The sequence below is a fragment of the Dermacentor andersoni genome, chromosome 8, assembly GCF_023375885.2.
Source record: "Dermacentor andersoni chromosome 8, qqDerAnde1_hic_scaffold, whole genome shotgun sequence".
In the NCBI taxonomy this organism is placed as follows: Eukaryota; Metazoa; Arthropoda; class Arachnida; order Ixodida; family Ixodidae; genus Dermacentor; species Dermacentor andersoni.
The window spans coordinates 64,795,416-64,812,759 of NC_092821.1; the positions used below are offsets into that span (position 1 = coordinate 64,795,416).

Here is a 17,344-nt window from a genome sequence, read left to right on the forward strand (position 1 = left end):
TACAGCCACCATTACGGGTTACTAGGCCCTTGCAGTACAGAACTGTTCTGTCACACGGCGCTTGGGCAACCACGCTCTCGCAGTGGGTTTGCGTTCCCATTCGTATCTGTCCGCTGCCGGCTGCTTGCTCTGCCATTTCTGCTCCGCCTGTTACAACGTGATCAACTCGCCTACTATTTCCTTGGCACAAAAATTCATTACAATGTACCGGGCGTGCATTTAAATCGCAGACTACAAGAGATAAACGCACCTACGTTCTACTGTACGGCCGTGGCATTTTATCGCCACATACAACAGGTATGTCCTGATGTAGACTTTCTCGAAAACCGTGTAGTAGATACTATGTCAGCCTTACAGCTTCCTCTAGTTCCCCCAGCATGCCTCGCACGTTCCAATAATGTGTCATGGGATGCGATAACAGCGCCATTTCTGCCTGGCCACTTACGCGGCCTCATTTTATGTCTAGAGTGGCAAGTGCTTCCAACTCGTGACCGGCTAGAGCGGTGGGGCGTTGTCCCATCTTTGATGTGTCCCACTTGCCCCCTTCAAGAATCCAATAAACATGTGCTGCTGCAATGCATCGTTGCCAGGACATTTTGGAGGGCCGGGCATACTGGTTTCCTTGGCCTTGGAGTTAACCAACTGGTCGCTGCTCACGTGTCCGCTTTGCACGACTGTTAATTGCTGCGGGGGCCTTTTGTCTGTGGTGTAACCGGTGTGAGGCAATTGCCAGGGGGCATCGTCACCGCACTCTGTTTCCACTTCTGGGCAGGCTCTACATTGAGCTACTGTCGTTTCTGTCAGAGGAGTTGTTCTTCCCTTGGAGAAGAAGAGTTCCTTCAACAGTGGTCATGCCGTTTCCTGTCGGTGGCTGACGGAGGCATGTGGCTTAATTTTTGACCAGCCTGGTTCTTGTCGCCAGGCCATCAGAAGTATTCATTTAATGCGCATAGAATGTAGGCGCCCGTGATTTCTGTGTGTGTGTTCTCTCATATAGGTACATGATGATTTTTGTATATACACATCATGCACATCACTTCAATATTGTGTAAAGTGTCTCTGTCACATCATCATTGTACATAACCATTGTGTACACTGTGTACATGAAACATCATTTTATACATGTGACACTTAGTTTATGTGTAACTGTGCCTTTCCGTGGGTCTATGTGATTATATCTTGGTAAGGACTCGGACACCACTTTGAAAACGTGTCGTGTATACAATGCTTTGTTTTTTATATGTTATCGTCCTGGTGGAATTGTGCCGCGATTGTGACTCGGTGTTTGTATCGTCTCTTGTCCAAATAAACTTTTTCTAAACCCACCGCCATAGCCACTGGGCTACCAAATCGGGTGGTGACACCCAAGATACGTTAAATATGCAGTGTTTGTTTTCCAAATGCTGTCCTTTATAGAACTAAAACTAGAAAAAAGGAATGCAGTAATTGGAGAGCGTCGTGCTGCGCGAGTGAATTGCAGTGAAGCACACCAAGAGTGCAAAGGGGTACTGTCACAAAACAAAATGTGTTCCCTAGTTATGGGCGTCTTGCGCCGGAGTTTGAGGTATAGTAGCGGTGCCTGGTGGCGGTGCGCGAAACGTTATCTGGGTAGTACCGGCTTGGGTAGTATTGAGCCCTGGATGTGGCGAAGCTCGTTCCTAGGCCGAGTTTTGCGTCGATTCGCACTTTTTTCTGCCCTGTTGCGAGTAGGAAAAGGCTCGTCACTTCTCACAGACCACGCTGACCACGCTGCGAGCTAGCCGCAGCCTATAGTTTAACGAAAACGGACTTTCCGTAAGACGTAATGCTGGAAGCAGAAGGAATCGGCGACGCCGATCCGGAGAGACTTAGCTCAGCCTCGAAAAATCGTCCCCGTCGTTACTTCTGCGTCGTGTGCTGCCATGAACAAGAAGGCCTGAATCCCAACATCAGATTCTACCGTTTTCCTTCAAGTCCTCACGAAGCGGAGCGTCGGGCGCGCTGGATAGCTGCAGTTCGTCGCGCTGGGTAAGCGAAATTTCGCGCCATGCTGACTGCTTCGCCTGTCTTGAAGCTTGCTTGATTACCTGCGTTCTAAAATTCGGCCTTTGGACCTATACGGTACCGACGGCAGACCGACATAGCAGCAGGCATGGCTGGTGATTCACAATTCCAGGCCCGGCCACAGCGACAATTAAAAATTAGACTGGCGAGAAGTGGTGAAGTGACCAGGTGTGTGCAAAGACCACAAATGGTCGGGCTGCTTCGGTGACAATTCACTACCCCACTAGGAGCAGCACCGGTTAGAGAGTTAAATGTGCTCATCCTTGACCTCAAGCCAGCATGTTGAGGGAGCGCAGCAAAGTAGTATTCAAGTTTCAAGTTTTATTGCTTCATTCATTAGTAGCACATATATGCAGTAGAACTTATACAGAAAGAGGTCCCACAGTTATAAACTGCAGCGGGACCTCTTGTTCTTAGTTACATAATAATGTATAAATAAAAAGGCGTCAGTTGCGGTTATAAACAAAGAATGGATTACACAATTTTTACAGTGTTAAAGTAATAAAACCTATGGCAACACATCACAACATAAAAGAAATTACATAATAAGCAACATAAACATACTTCAAAGAATAGATGCAGTTTGCAGGGTATTAATATAAGCTCTCAGTGAACGTTGGTATGACGATAATGTAGGTGAGGATTTCACGTGAGTAGGTAAATTATTCCACATTTTCACACTAGCAAAACCAACAGTTAGTTTGCCATAGTTGCTGCATGATTTTGGAAGTAAAAGGTTATTTTGTAAAGAGAACCTGGTAGTGTTAGGATTAGCAAGACTATTCCTGCCAATGACATAATGTAATTGTGGGTTTTGAAGAAGGCGGTAAATAACGATGCTGTGGTTGTACCAGATAATTTTATTTATAGTGAGGATACTTAACTCAGTGAAGATGGGGGTAACATGAGCGTTACAAGGAGCTGAAGCGATGATACGGACAGCGTTATTTTGGATGTGCTGCAAGGGAGCTATATGACAGCGATATGTAAGACCCCAAGAACTGATACAGTAATTTAAATGGCTATAAATGAAGGCATAATACAATGTTAGGAGAGTGTGCTTTTGAAAGTACTGTCTAGCCTTTAAAAGCACCCTGATACCATAGGCAGCTTTCTTTTTTATGAAGCTGACATGCAAATTAAACTTTAGAAAGGGGTCTAATTGAACACCTAAAAATGAGCACTCATTAGATGGTAATATTGGGTGAGAAGCTATGTACAGTGGTAGAAGGTTATGTCGAGGTTTACTGTGTGAACTAAAAACCACAAACTTTGTTTTCTGAGGGTTAATCAGCAATTCATTTTTTTTGCACCAACTACTGACATTATGTAGTTCATCATTTAAAAGCTCGGTTAGCGTAAAGATGTCGTTATGTGAGGCGTAAATAGTGGTGTCGTCCGCGTACAAAAGACATTCTGTAGAAGTTAGGCAGTTGGGGAAATCATTAATGAAGATTAGAAATAAGAGGGGACCGAGTATGAACCCCTGTGGAACGCCAGTATTAATTATTTTTGTGTCAGACAGCACTCCCGAAATGCAAGCCTGTTGCTGTCTGTCGTATAAATAGCTCCGCAGTAGTTCCAAAGATGGACCTGTTATGCCATATGCGCTGAGTTTAGTAAAGAGAATGTTGTGATTAATGGAATCGAATGCCTTCGAGTAATCGATAAATACAGATCCTACGAATCTGCCCCCATCAATTTCTGCTTTTATCTTGTCAGTGAGGGTGATTAAAGCTAGGTTAGTAGAATATCCAGCATGAAAACCAAACTGTCTTGGTGTTAATAATTGGAACTTGTCCAAGTAATTAGATAGGCGCTGTGCTCATAGTTTTTCTATCACTTTACTGAAACACGGCAAGATAGATATGGGCCTGTAGTTTGCTAGTAAGGTGATGTCTCCTTTTTTGTGCACAGGAATTATTCTTGACTTTTTCAAGTCACTAGGAAAAATGGCAGTTTTAAAGATTAAATTGACAACGTGACTGCAAGCTTCACATATGCTGTCAACAATTTCTTTGATATGATACGAGCATATGGAATCTAACCCAGGACTGCAATTTTTAAGATTCATAATTGTTGCTCGAACTTCACTGGGTGTAGTTGGGAACAGATAAAATGATTGTTGTGTCAAGCGTGGCATGTGAGTGTCATTGCCCCCAGGGATATCAGGCACAGTACCAAAAAAGTTGCTGAATGCGCATGCAATATCATCAGGGTTTGTAAGTGTGCAGTCTTTTTCTTTAATTTTCGTTATTCTATTCCTAGTAGGATTCTTATTCAGAAACGCATTAAGTATCTGCCATTGTTTCCGAGAATCGTTCCCGGTTTCATTTATTACATTTTCATAGTAAGTTTTCTTTGCTTGTTTAAGTAGATATGTCAGTAAGGTGCAAAACTTCTTGTACCGAAGCTTAAGGGATTGGTTAAATGGTCTATGTTTGCATTTACGATAGAGGTTTTCTTTCTTGCGCATGCTCTTCAACAATCCTGGTGTAAGCCAAGGGTTTGATGGGGAGGCAAAATGTTTACGGCACTTAACTAATGTTGTTGCTGAGGATATAGAAGCTTTAATTGTGCCAGATAACTCAGTATAAGAGGCTTCAGCGTCATTTAATGATGTTACGCGCGACCAATCTGAACTGTTAACTAGCTCTATGAAATGTTCTTTGTCAAACCTGGGTTTAGTGTACAGAGTTTCCATGGCGTGATTAAGACGTGGAAAAGAGAGCACAATTGGAAAGTGGTCGGTTATGTTGCTTCGTACGATAAAAGCTTTAGGGGGATAAAGCAGGTTTGTTAGTGCATGATCGATGAGAGTAGTCGAGTTAGAGACGCACCTAGTGGGTAGTTGTAACAACGACTCGATACCGTATCCATGACAGATGCTAATGAATTCTCTGCTGTAAGCGCAGTTCTCATCCAGAAGATTGATGTTTATGTCTCCCATGATAACCATGTTCTTGTTTTCATTCGAAACAGTGTGCAAGATTTCATCTAGAGCGCAGCAAAACGTGTTTATACTAGAGCTCGGTGATCGGTAGATGCAGCCAAATACAGTGCTTTTTTCACCGGTATTGAAACATGAATTATTGATTTCAATCCATACTGCTTCGCAATCGGGCATACTAAGATTTAAATCTATCCGGCGTTTATACTCTATATCTTGTGAAATAAAGATTGCGGAACCGCCGCGGTCGGATGACACGCGATGACAATATTCCGGAGTGTATGATGGAAATGAAAACAAATTCTTATCGCTATCGCTTAACCATGTCTCTGTTACACAAACCAGTGAAAACGAAATATTGATCGATGATAACAGCAGGTGAAACTCATCATAGTGTTTTTTCAGACTTCTTGCATTGAAATGAATAGCTGAGCAGCTGGGATTTGACAACAACGATGCCAGTTCGTTTGATTCAACGTAAGCCATGTTGGAAGAAGAGGAGTGCTATTACGCATGGTTAGTGAAAATCGCGAGATCTGCCTCGTTTCGAATTCGAAAAACCCTGCTGTCAGTGTTCTTCCTTGCCTTGATTAGGCAGTCGTCAGTCCATAGGAACTGCCAGTGATTTTCTTTTTTCAAAGATAGAGCTCTCGAAAATATCTTTTTGTTTTCCTGTGTCAGATGGTCGTTGACGTAAATCGGCTTAGACTCAGTTCCATGAAAGCCTATGTCTCGAGTCTGTAGACGCGCCTTACGCGCCTTGCTTACGAATTCTGCTTTCTTTGCCCTCGAGGTGAACCTTGCGATTAAATTTTTCGTGCTTGAGACAGATGGCACTCGATGGGCAATTTCGATGTCGTCCCTCGATACCGGGCAGTCAATTTTACTTCCAACAGCCTGAAGAATCGCCACACAGTTTTCGCCTTGAGTGCAGGGTACACCCTTTAGTTCAACATTATTTTTGCGTGAGTATTGCTCTAGCTCACTTACTTTCTGTTCCAAGGCTGCGTTTCTAGTTGTAAGTGCCACGTTTGTAATCTTCAGTTCCTCAAGAGTTTCATTTAAGTAAGCCAGGCTTCCCTGCAATTCCTCCAAGTCTTTCTTGAAGTTACCATCAAACGTTTCTGGTTCAGTGGCCATCTTCGATTTAACGCTCGCCAGAACTTGTTGAGCCACCGTAGCCAGTTTTCCCTGCAGAACACTTTCTAGCGCATCAAGACGCTTCGCGAGTTCAGCATTTGAGGGCATGATGGATACAAAGCACAGAGACAAAAACTGTAATAGTGGCAGCAGTTGCGATATGCAAGAGTTAGGAAAAAATGAGAACCAAAGCCCACCTGTGTGGGGAATAGCAGATGCTTATTAGCAGGAATGCCAGAGGCTCCCTCGTGCACGCTCGCAACTGCTGCCACCAGTGTCGATGACCTGGGCGCGTTGCGTATATATAGGCTCAGAAGTAGACGGTGCTGCCGCTGACGGAAGTGACGGTGCCTCACTGCGCAGAGGTTGGCGATCAGGCCTTAGTCCGCTGGGCCATGCGCAGAAGCAAACTTCAGTTCGGTGATCAGGCCCGAGTCCTCTGGACCATGCGCAGAAGCAAACCGCAGGACGCAGTGTCGCCGGATCCGCGCTCCTTGTGATATCTGTGTAGGGAATAGCAGATGCTTATTAGCAGGAATGCCAGAGGCTCCCTCGTGCACGCTCGCAACTGCTGCCACCAGTGTCGATGACCTGGGCGCATTGCGTATATATAGGCTCAGAAGTAGACGGTGCTGCCGCTGACGGAAGTGACGGTGCCTCACTGCGCAGAGGTTGGCGATCAGGCCTTAGTCCGCTGGGCCATGCGCAGAAGCAAACTTCAGTTCGGTGATCAGGCCCGAGTCCTCTGGACCATGCGCAGAAGCAAACCGCAGGACGCAGTGTCACCGGATCCGCGCTCCTTGTGATATCTGTGTAGGGAATAGCAGATGCTTATTAGCAGGAATGCCAGAGGCTCCCTCGTGCACGCTCGCAACTGCTGCCACCAGTGGATACAAACTGCTGCCACCAGTGGAGTATTGATTGCAGCACATCGATGTTCGAGAGCTGTCATTAAAAGCTACATCAAGCGAGCAGCGCACGAGCTCGCCCTGGAGCGCGATTCGCACGTACGTTACTGCGAGCTCATATGCATTGCATCAATTATTTATCAGTTGCTAAAGGGACAGATGGCAGCTACTACAGTGCAGGCATAACTACTTGTCTAGCGGCATGCAGTCAACAAAAATTGCAGGACGCCCGCCGTTTCGCGGCAGGTCGAAAGACCGCTGCCGTCGCGACGCGTACGATCGTGCGCTCGAGCTGTTCGTACATCGCGCCATGCTGAAAGACCGTTGCCGTCGCGGCGCGTACCGTCGTGCGCTCGAGCAGTTCCGTACACATGACGCCTGCTTATCGCTGCTGAGAATTCATTCATAGCAAGCATTTCCTCGCCTTTGTGCGCCTGAATCTAGCAGCGTGCAAACCTTACCTGAAGTTCAACTTCGTACGTGACTCGCTTCACTTGCGATTGACAATGCGCTAAAACTTCGCCGCTTATTTCTTGAACGGCGTACACGTATTCGGCGTTGCATAATTTCTTGCCTTTACGCAGCGTGCCACCCCTGAAAAAATCTTCGGCGCCCGATATTCGCTGCAAGCCGTGGTACAACAAAACCGAAAGCGGCGGGTCCATATTGTAAACGTGCTTTCCGAAGCAGACGACCGATCTTGGTACTACCCAGTTCAGGACAGAGGGTGCTTTTTAGCACCATTTTCGCAGCGCCCCCTGGGCAAACCAAGAGCCCCATACATGCGCGCAATCGCAGTCTTCCGTCACAGTAAGAGCATCGAGACGCCTAATAATTGTACTGGCAGGCTTTAAAATCTATTTCGGTTGTGGCTATAACACTTTGAGCCCTTAAGGTCAGTTAAAACCATGCATTCGTGTTTTCGAGGTGCCGAATTTTTCGGACATTTTTGCGGTCTACGGAATCGGAAAAATCGAACATTGACTCTCTTTGCTCACATTTATAGCAAGCATACTTATTCTTGACTCCCGTTACAGCTTGTTGGCATAGTCTGCATAGGGGCTGCGGATTTGTGACAGGGAAGCTGGTGACAAAGCCATGACGAGTGGTACGACAGCCGTACATTACACCATTTCCTGCACCTTTTCAAAAAATGGCTGCCACCTACAAACGCTGTAGAACCTGGTCTATATTTACCCAAAACATTACTGTCTGGCAGAAGTTCTGAGAATGGAAAGCAATTGCCTCTTAACCTAGCTGGCATTATCTTGTAGCGCACGACACCCAAAGCATCCATTCATTCTTCAAATAGTGCAAAAGATGACTAAGTTGACTCATGAAAAACTCAGGGCAACATATTTATTATGTACAGAGAAACAATGGCAATCGTGCTCAGTCAAGAAAGAAGATGTTCTGGAACTGGCTGGCACATAGCCTCTTGACTTCATCTGTCAAATGAATAAACAAGTAAGAAAATATTAGGTTAAGCAGTTCGAAGTTGAGCACCACAGTACTGCATCTTATGACATTCATACAGTACACCAAATGTAATTTGACATGCAACAGAAACCTATCTCGTTCAAGCAAAGCACTCTGCACCGGAGCTGTCCAGCTTCAGCAGTGTTCCACCCACAACAACAAATGACCACTATCATAGCAATGTGACGACAATAAAACATAGGAGTATGAAGAAAGCACCAAAGCATGTATTGAACCCAGGACCTTTCCTCTCGAATTGGTCCTCCAGCAAACTGTGCCGGGACAACATCAAGTGTGATTGCTAATACATCAGAAATAACTAATTAAGCATCATTTACCGTCCATGCAACAATATGAGAGTCTGGAGTTATGCACTATATATCCTGTGTGCTTTTGGCACCTATGATGAGCACTGAGCTGACTATGGCAACACAGTTCTGCAGAACACAGCAAAGTGAGGAAGGCTCATGAAAGTGAAAATTGTCATCCATCCTGCTCTACCACGACACTACAAAACAAACCTATATCAGTTTTTCAGAAAGATTCGCACTGATAAAAAACCTGTCCTGGTTTGGTTAGCTCTGCCATCTGAGCTAACCAGGAGGCTAGCAGAGGCTAGCAGACCAAAGTTATTTACAACTTAAAGTGCCACAAAGCACCGCAATCACGCCACTGGGTTTCCTTTGTAACATTATGCTACATTCGGATAAATGACAATTTTCCTTTTCATTCTTGTGTCCAGCTGCTCATGATTTTGTACTCACAATATTTTTTTTTACCTTCATGCCCTAAGTTTGTGTGTGCATGCATACCATGTGTCTTATTTTGCCCCTTCTACTTGGGCCTCCAAGACTGCAGTATTATAGCCAAGCCTGATTACCATATTTACTCGAATGTAACGTGACCGAGATCGTAACGCAAGGCCTGACTTTCCAGTCACCCAAATGTAATGAGAGATGAACGGAAAAAGAAATGGTACCTTTGTTGAAAGAATCACAATTAAGAAACTAGTCCTCTCATCATCATCTTAGGAGGAGGCAGAGCTTTCCTTCGGTGGTATTCTCGGATGATCACTTTGTGAGATAGTTTCATTATCGCAAAATTGAACGTGACTCGGCACTGAATGCCAAGAGTGTCGGCCATATAGTGATATAGTTCAAGTATCCGGTACAGGAACGAGCCGAGCCTGGCGAAAGCGAAACTACCTCTGAAAGATCGCCTGAGGATGAAATAATGTTCTGTGCCATGGAACTCGCTTCAGATTAAGCAGCTATTAAAAGACCGCACAACCATTTCATTCAGGGGCAGTAGCACTCCCTTACGAGGTCCAGATATAGAGTCATTTCGACCAGCTCCGCAATTAAATATGCCCTTGTGCTGATCCCACCATCCACGTAACACGACTCGTTGACGTTGAGCCGTCGAGCCATGGCGGAGTTTCCCAGCTCCTCGACTATCAAAATTGCTCGCCTCTCGAAGCAGGCATCATACTGAACATGCTGCATTGCCATAACGTCGCGAATCAACCGAGTCGAAATGTGAAAGGCCGCAGGGCACTGCAGCACTGTGACTGTAACACCAGTCGCAAGCACAGCAAAAATGGCATTGATTCTAACAAAAAACAAGTTTTGACTTTCGACGGCTTGTCTATGGAATGGATCGAGTCGTAAAGACAAAGATACAGGTTGCCTAAGTAACATAAACTGCGGGATATAGAATATTCGTTTTTCAAATACAGTAAACCCTCGTTAACACGAACTCGCATATGTCGAAATATCGGTTAAGTCGAAAGTTTTCCATGCCGCGCCTTCCCCACCCATAGGTGTTATGTATTCGCATCCGTTTATCTCGAAGCATTTTTCGGGCGTAATACGGATATCTCGAAATTTCGACCGGGATGGCTGAAGGCAAAGGCCGTTACCAAAAGGTGATACAGGCTCCGAGCGAGCGCTTGGTTCCTATTAAAGTGCCGAACGCGGTCACGATCGAAGGGCGAATACAAAATTCCCGCGGATGCAGCCGTTTTCCGTCAACCACGTCAAGTAACCTTGGAAGCAGTCACGTGGTGTGCGCCGCTTGCGCGCGGGTGCTCATGGGTTTTATCGGGTAGTCGTGCCACCGCATTTCGCACGTGCGGACGTTATTGTGCGTGTGCAATTCTGTTCTTTGTTTCGTCGCTCTGTGCGCACGACGCGTTGACTGCAATTTTTTTTTGTTGTGAGTGTGGTGTGTTGTCAACGGACGACGACGATGTCCCGCCCCAAGCAGTGTAAGTCTCTGACGCTGGAGAAAAAAGTCGCGTTAATCAAGGAAGTGGACAAGGCGGGAAGATCGAAAACAAGCATCGCCAAAGAATTCGGCATCCCCTTGTCGACGCTTTCGACAGTTTTAAAAAATCGGCAGAAGGTCTTCGATGGCTTCGAGCAAAGTTTTTCCAGCGAGCGGAAGCGGATTCGAGCCTCGAAATTCCCGGACGTCGAAGCAGCACTCATGCTGTGGCTCCGGAATGTCAGGGCAGCCAACCTTCCCGTGACAACCCAAATGATGATGGAGAAGGCAGACACTCTGGCGTTGCAGATGGGCCACACAGACTTCAGTTGCAGTAATGGCTGGTTTGAACGATTTAAAAAAAGAAATAACGTGGCCTCGAAGCCTATCCACGGCGAAAGCGGTACTGTTGATGAAGGGGCTGCAGACACCTGGCGCAACCACCGCCTCGCTGAGCTGCAAAAGGCTTATGCGGACAAGGACATTTTCAACCTCGACGAAGCAGCACTGTTCTATAAGATGCTGCCTAGCCACACATACACGCTGAAGGGAGAAGCGTGCTCAGGCGCTAAGCAGCGCAAAGACCGAGTGACGATACTTTTTGGAGCCAACTCCACCGGCGATGAAAAACTGCCGCTGCTTGTTATCGGTAAGTTGCTCAATCCAAGGTGCTTCCGAAATGCACGGCTCCCGAGAGATGCGACTTACCGCGCCAATAAAACGGCCTGGATGACTGCAGCGCTCTTTGAAGAGTATGTACGTGCTCTTGACCGCAAAATGGCAAGGGACGGCCGGAAAGTGTTGTTCGTTGTGGACAACTGCCCCGGCCCCGGAAAAATCAACAACTTCGAGGCAGTCACGCTGGAGTTCCTGCCTGCTAATATGACGTCCGTGCTCCAGCCGATGAACCAAGGAGTCATTGAGGTTGCTCGCAAGTTCTATCGGAAGAGTCTCCTGCACCGCATTTTGTGCTCATACGACAGTGGTAAGAAGTACGAAATAGATTTGCTGGGTGCAGTCCACCTGATCGCCGAAGCCTGGCGACAAGTACGGCCATTGACGATTGCCAATTGTTTCGCGCACGCAGGATTTTCGCGCGCCGAGAAATCGCTCGAGCAAGACACTAACGAGTTCAGTGATTGCGATGAACTTTGCGACGAAGTCCGCAAAGCTGCCGGCTGTGCCAGCAATGCCGAAGACGGCGAAATCGGATTTGAAGAGTACGCGCTCTACGAGTCTGACGTGCCCGTTACCGGAATGTTGTCCGACGCCGACATTGTTCAAATGGCAGTGAACGACGGCGATCACGCTGACGAAGAACCACCTAGAGAAGTGCCGACAACTGCAGAAACAAGGAACTTGCTACGTTTGCTCCGCAACAAAGTTGAATGCAGCGGCGGCGAACAACGGCTCATGCAGTGCGTTCAGCAGCTCGAGGACGCTTTTCTCGCGCCGAATGCCAACGCCAAGCAGGCAAGCATCACCAAGTTCTTTTCAAAACAATAAAATTCAGTTTTTCCTGGGAATTCTGCGTTTATTGCAAAAGCTCCCCTCGTGCTGTGGAGCGTTTGTTAGCAGTGCTGGTTATCACTGGCTCTTTCAGTGACCTGGTCACTGAAATTTTCGGCATTTTGCTTAACTCGAAACTCTGCTTATCTCGAAATTTTTCCCGGATTTTACAACTTCGAGTTAACGAGGGTTTACTGTAGTCAATTTTGCCATTATTCGGACGAGAGCATAGAGTTCAAGTCACGAAAATTATGAAAGAAAACTGGCATTACAATGAGTTTTTAATAATAACAATACAGTAAATCTGGTACGCCGAACCCCGTTAGAACCTGCTTTCTCTTCTTTTTTCAGAAAAGTCGATTGCGAGCTTTTTGCCTATTTAAATGTGCAATTCATGGGAAGAAGTATCGCTAAAAAGTTTTTCGTGCTGGAAAACTGGAAGTACCGGTTTAAAGTGTAATATAAACGTGCCCGAACTGTATAGCATTTTTGTTTTATGCGTTTAGCGTTATACGTAGGGGTGTGTGAATATTAGAGCATTATCACATATTATATCTTTATTATTCCTATTCGATTCGAAAAATCGATAATAAAAAATGTTACATTATTCGGTTGGATATGAATATTCAAATCAAATCAAATATAGTGCTTGCTGTGCGGGATCGACGGCTCTTAGCATTTGTTCCTATTTAATGTAAAAATATTGGGGCAATTTCGTGTTGAATCTTGCGATCATTTCGTGCGGCTAGCGAAATTTTTCCTGTAGAATAAACTTAGCCCTGAACGCCTAAACTGTGCGGGAAAGCCAGCTTCTCAGTAGCAAGGGGCACGTGTTTGCGGACAGCAAGGGTGCACGTTTAGAGCGCAGCTCGTAGGCGCCCGTTTCTACGGCGAACGTCGGCGACGGCTTGACCGAGCGAAGGAGCACAGCGAAGGATGAAAGAGTGAACGCGGAGCACAGCAGGGGATGAAAGACGCGAGGAGGAAAGTGGAGGAGGAGGGTTAAAACACGTTGGTGGGATAGTTGGTTTGAATCCACGATAGAGTATGTAAGTGCGACTGAACGAGGATGTAGAAAGAAATAGCTAGATAGAGGCAGTGCTACTGTCAACTATATATATTTGTTTTCTCACGCACCAATAAATATACACCGAAGGTGCGGAAACAAACGAGACAGCAAAAAGAAACATTTAGTGGAGCATGTCGGTGAACAGTACACATGTCCAAGGCATGGTCAAAGCGTACACTGCAATGGTTGCAACTATAAACTGAGGAATCATGTTCTTTTTTTCACATAGCGACACTGAAGACTTGCTCACGCACCTTTCTTCTAATTTTTGCCATTTATTAGGCCTCCACAATCTCCCTTGTCATCCTGCTATGAGCCCTATACAAAATAGAAGTACTTTCAAACATGGGTTTGCAGGGACAATCTCGGCAATGAATGCCCAAATCACCCAAGATTACCCTAGTGGTGTTATATTGATGCCCTTTTGGTCTCGTATTGATGCATCGGCCAGTTCGACCAGAATATGTTCTTCTGCACAAAAGTGGAATGGCATAGGCAATGTCAGTGCAGGTTACAAATTGTTTGCGATGTTGAGTAGGACATGCATTCCTTTTGTTATTCTCTGAATTAACCTGTTTGCATAGCTTCTGTAAACGCTCAGAAGCAGGGAAAACCATGTCCACTCCAACTTTGCCGCTATTCTTCTGAGATTAGGTGAAATACAATGAATGTATACAATGTATACAATGAATGTATACAATGAACTGCTTCCCTTTGATGCATTTTTACACTTCCTGCTCAAGCCTTCCACAATAGAGGTGAGCATAGACGTCGGGTAATCAGAATCTGCCAGGTGCTTGGCCTGATCTCTGAAACTGGTTTTCACTTTGTGGTCACATGACTTCATCAGAGGATTATTGAAACACAACGTTAGTACTGTGCATTTTACGAGTTTTGAATGAGTAGAATGAAATGGTAGGACTGGCTTATTGCCTCTCGGTTGCTAACTTCAGCAGACCTTTTGGGGTGAAAAGTACAATCCCATGTCTAAAAACCTTATGAACTTGCCTACGGGGACTCCATGCATCAACGACAAAGGAGAGTCAACACTTCAGTGAATGAGGTTACGGTTTTTGAAACCACCAAGTCAAAACTATCTGATTCGTTATTAAAAACAATTTAAAAATTGTCAACAAATCTGAACGCTTTCACGACATCAGTATCATTTTTCAGGCATTCATCATGAACCTGGTCACAGTTAGCTAAATATAAGTTAATAAAGCAGGGCGCAATACATGACCCAATGCATATGCCATCTTTTTGCTTGACAACATTTCCCTCCCAAGTCACACAAGTTGAGTTAAATAAAAACTAAGAAGTTCTAAAAATCTGTGGCAAGTCAAACTGGAAGAATTTTGAAATTGAACTGCTCCAACCTTGTCAATGCAGTCAGTTACACATTTCATCACGTCATTCTGCGGGAGAGAACAGTACAGGTCTTTTAAGTCAATAAAAAAGTGACAAGGTTCCTGTCTTGCCAGTCCTTAAAGAATTCCACCACTTGTTCAGACTTAGTTAACAAAAATGGGTCATCGATTGGCAAGAACTTTAAGTACTTTTGTAAAAACATCGCTACATGTTTCTGCGAGGTTTCATTCTGACACTATCACTCGGAGGGGACATTCCGGCTAGTGCGTTTTTGCTGAGAAAAACAAATAAAGGTCCCCTTTGTGCATTTTTTGATAGACTGGGATAAGCCATGTTCTTTGAAACTTTTCCAGAGCTTTTTTGCTTCATTTTGTACTTTCTGTGTTATGCCTTTGTGAACCCTGAAAGTTGGTGAAATGGCTTCCTGAGCCTTTGAATTATACATCGTTCCGTTGATCACCACGAAACCACCCTCCTTATCAGCGGCGATAAGTGTCAGTGCATTGTCTTTCATGAACATAACAGTCTTATTCATGGAGAACCTCTCGCCAAGAGGACAGGACTGCGTTAGCACATCCACTCACTCTGATACACAGCTTTCTGACTCGGCTTCAAATGCTCGCTTTGATGCTTGTTGTACCATTGCCAACAGATCGGGAGCAGACTTCTTCAGCTGAGTCGCAAACTTTGGCCCATAATTGAGTACTTGCTGTACCTTGTCCAGTAGAACCACGTCACCGACTATGTGTAGCTGGCTCATTGATGCTGAAGGCTTCTTCTGTACTTCCTGCCTCAGGCTTGGTAGAGCATGCTGCCATAGGAATTCCGTCGTGCGGTCGACGATGCGGGAGAACTGTCACCACGAGTGCTCACTTGTCGCATGTTCCAGAAGTAGCCGCAACTTTTCTCTGTAGATTCACACTTTAGCTGCCATTCCGAGCGTATCAGTCTCCAGATCCGAATCCAGTGGTTAGTTTAGGTTTGACAGCAACCGAATAATGCGAGAACTTCAGGTCGCAGAATTTTGTGTGAGATGCAGAAGCTGAGCATGTGAGCTCTGCAAGCTGCTGAAGCAATCAGTGGAACAATGCAGCATGGTTCAACGAGATACCATGGTGGAATGCCCGATGCATTATAAATGTAAACAGTTTGTAACCTGCACTCATAACGTTGTTAATGCCATTCTACTTTCATGCAGAAGAAGGTATGTTGGTCCAACTGGCAGATGCATCAACGAGACTAAAACAGCATCTCTATGAGTATCGCTAGGGTACTCTCAGGTCATTTGGGCGTTCATTGCCGAGATTGTCCCTGCAAACCCATGTTTGAAAGTACACTGCTATTCTGTATACAGCTCATAGCAGGATGACAAGGGAGATCATGAAATTGCAAAATTAGAGGAAAGGTACGTGCGCAATCCATCAGTGTCACTATCTGAAAAGGAGATACGATTCCTCGGTTTATCATGGTAACTATTGCAGTATATGTTTTGACCATGCCTTGGACACCTGTACGGTTCACTGACATGCACCACTGAATGTTTTTTTTTCTCACTCATTTGTTTCCGCTCATACCATATATATTTATCAATGTGTTCAAGAATAAAAATCGATAGTTGAAAGTAGTGCTGTCTCTGTGTATCTGTTTCTCTCTATGTCTTCGTTCAGTTGTGCTTACACGCTCTATCATTGAGGAGGACAGTGCAGTGGAACCATGAGGTGGAAAGCAGATGAGGAGAGTATGGCGAAAGCGTGAGAAGAAAAGCCTTGCATGGTGACAATGGCTATGAGATAGCACCAGACCAGCACGCATTGTCAGGGAGGTTTGTCTGCAGAAGCTGCTGTGAATTGCGCCCACACATCATACACACGCTGCCTCTCGTGATCTCCAGATTAGCCAGGCACTCGTGCAATACTTGGCTCAGTTTGCAACGTGCCACATGACACAGATTATCTGCGCCAGCCCATATATCGCGAAATGAAAACACGTATAGAGCTGTGTTCAAATTTCGCATTAGCGAATGTCATAATCGTCAATGAATTCTTTTCTTCTTCTTTTCTTTTTTTGCAGTGCCACCCCCAAGTCTGAGCTTATTGCTTGACAGCAAGTGCGATGAGTGATGATTGGCACAGAGTCAAATGTACCCCATTTTACTGGCATTTATGTGGTATAATAAGGCACAGGCTGGTGAGGACGGCTCGTGGGAATTACTAAATTTTCCAAGTTAACATCAGCCAAACACAGACTGTTTTAGTTTTTTAACACTGAAAATGTAATTGCAATGTTCCGAAATATAAAATGAACACAACTTGCGAACAAATGCATGCGCATATCAGTATTGGAAATTCGATTCAATATTTGTTGCCAAGTATTCACATTTGATTCGTATTCAAAAATTTTGGTATTCACACACCCCAAGTTATTAGCAAGTTTAAACAAGTAATATAAAGTTCTTAGAGCATTTTTAGCATGTTTCATTTCTTAGAAACATCCGCTCACACATAATGAGGGTGCATGACGCTGAAAACAAGCTTAGTTTACACTTCGCATGCTTTTTGCTCGTCTAAGGAACACCGGTCTCCTTCATTGTGTTTATAAGTTATAGTTTCC

At 45.1% G+C, this 17,344-nt stretch overlaps 1 protein-coding gene across 1 annotated transcript in view; it reads right to left on the bottom strand.

The window, feature by feature from the left end:
• Positions 1–8,382: 8,382 nt before the first annotated feature.
• Ccz1 (vacuolar fusion protein CCZ1) overlaps positions 8,383–17,344 on the bottom strand; it is an 85,444-nt gene continuing 76,482 nt past the window's right edge. Inside the window, exon 13 of the mRNA XM_050174212.3 lies at positions 8,383–8,489. Coding sequence (XP_050030169.2) covers positions 8,434–8,489 — 56 coding nt within the window. The 3' untranslated portion in view covers positions 8,383–8,433. The remainder of the gene's footprint in view (positions 8,490–17,344) is intronic.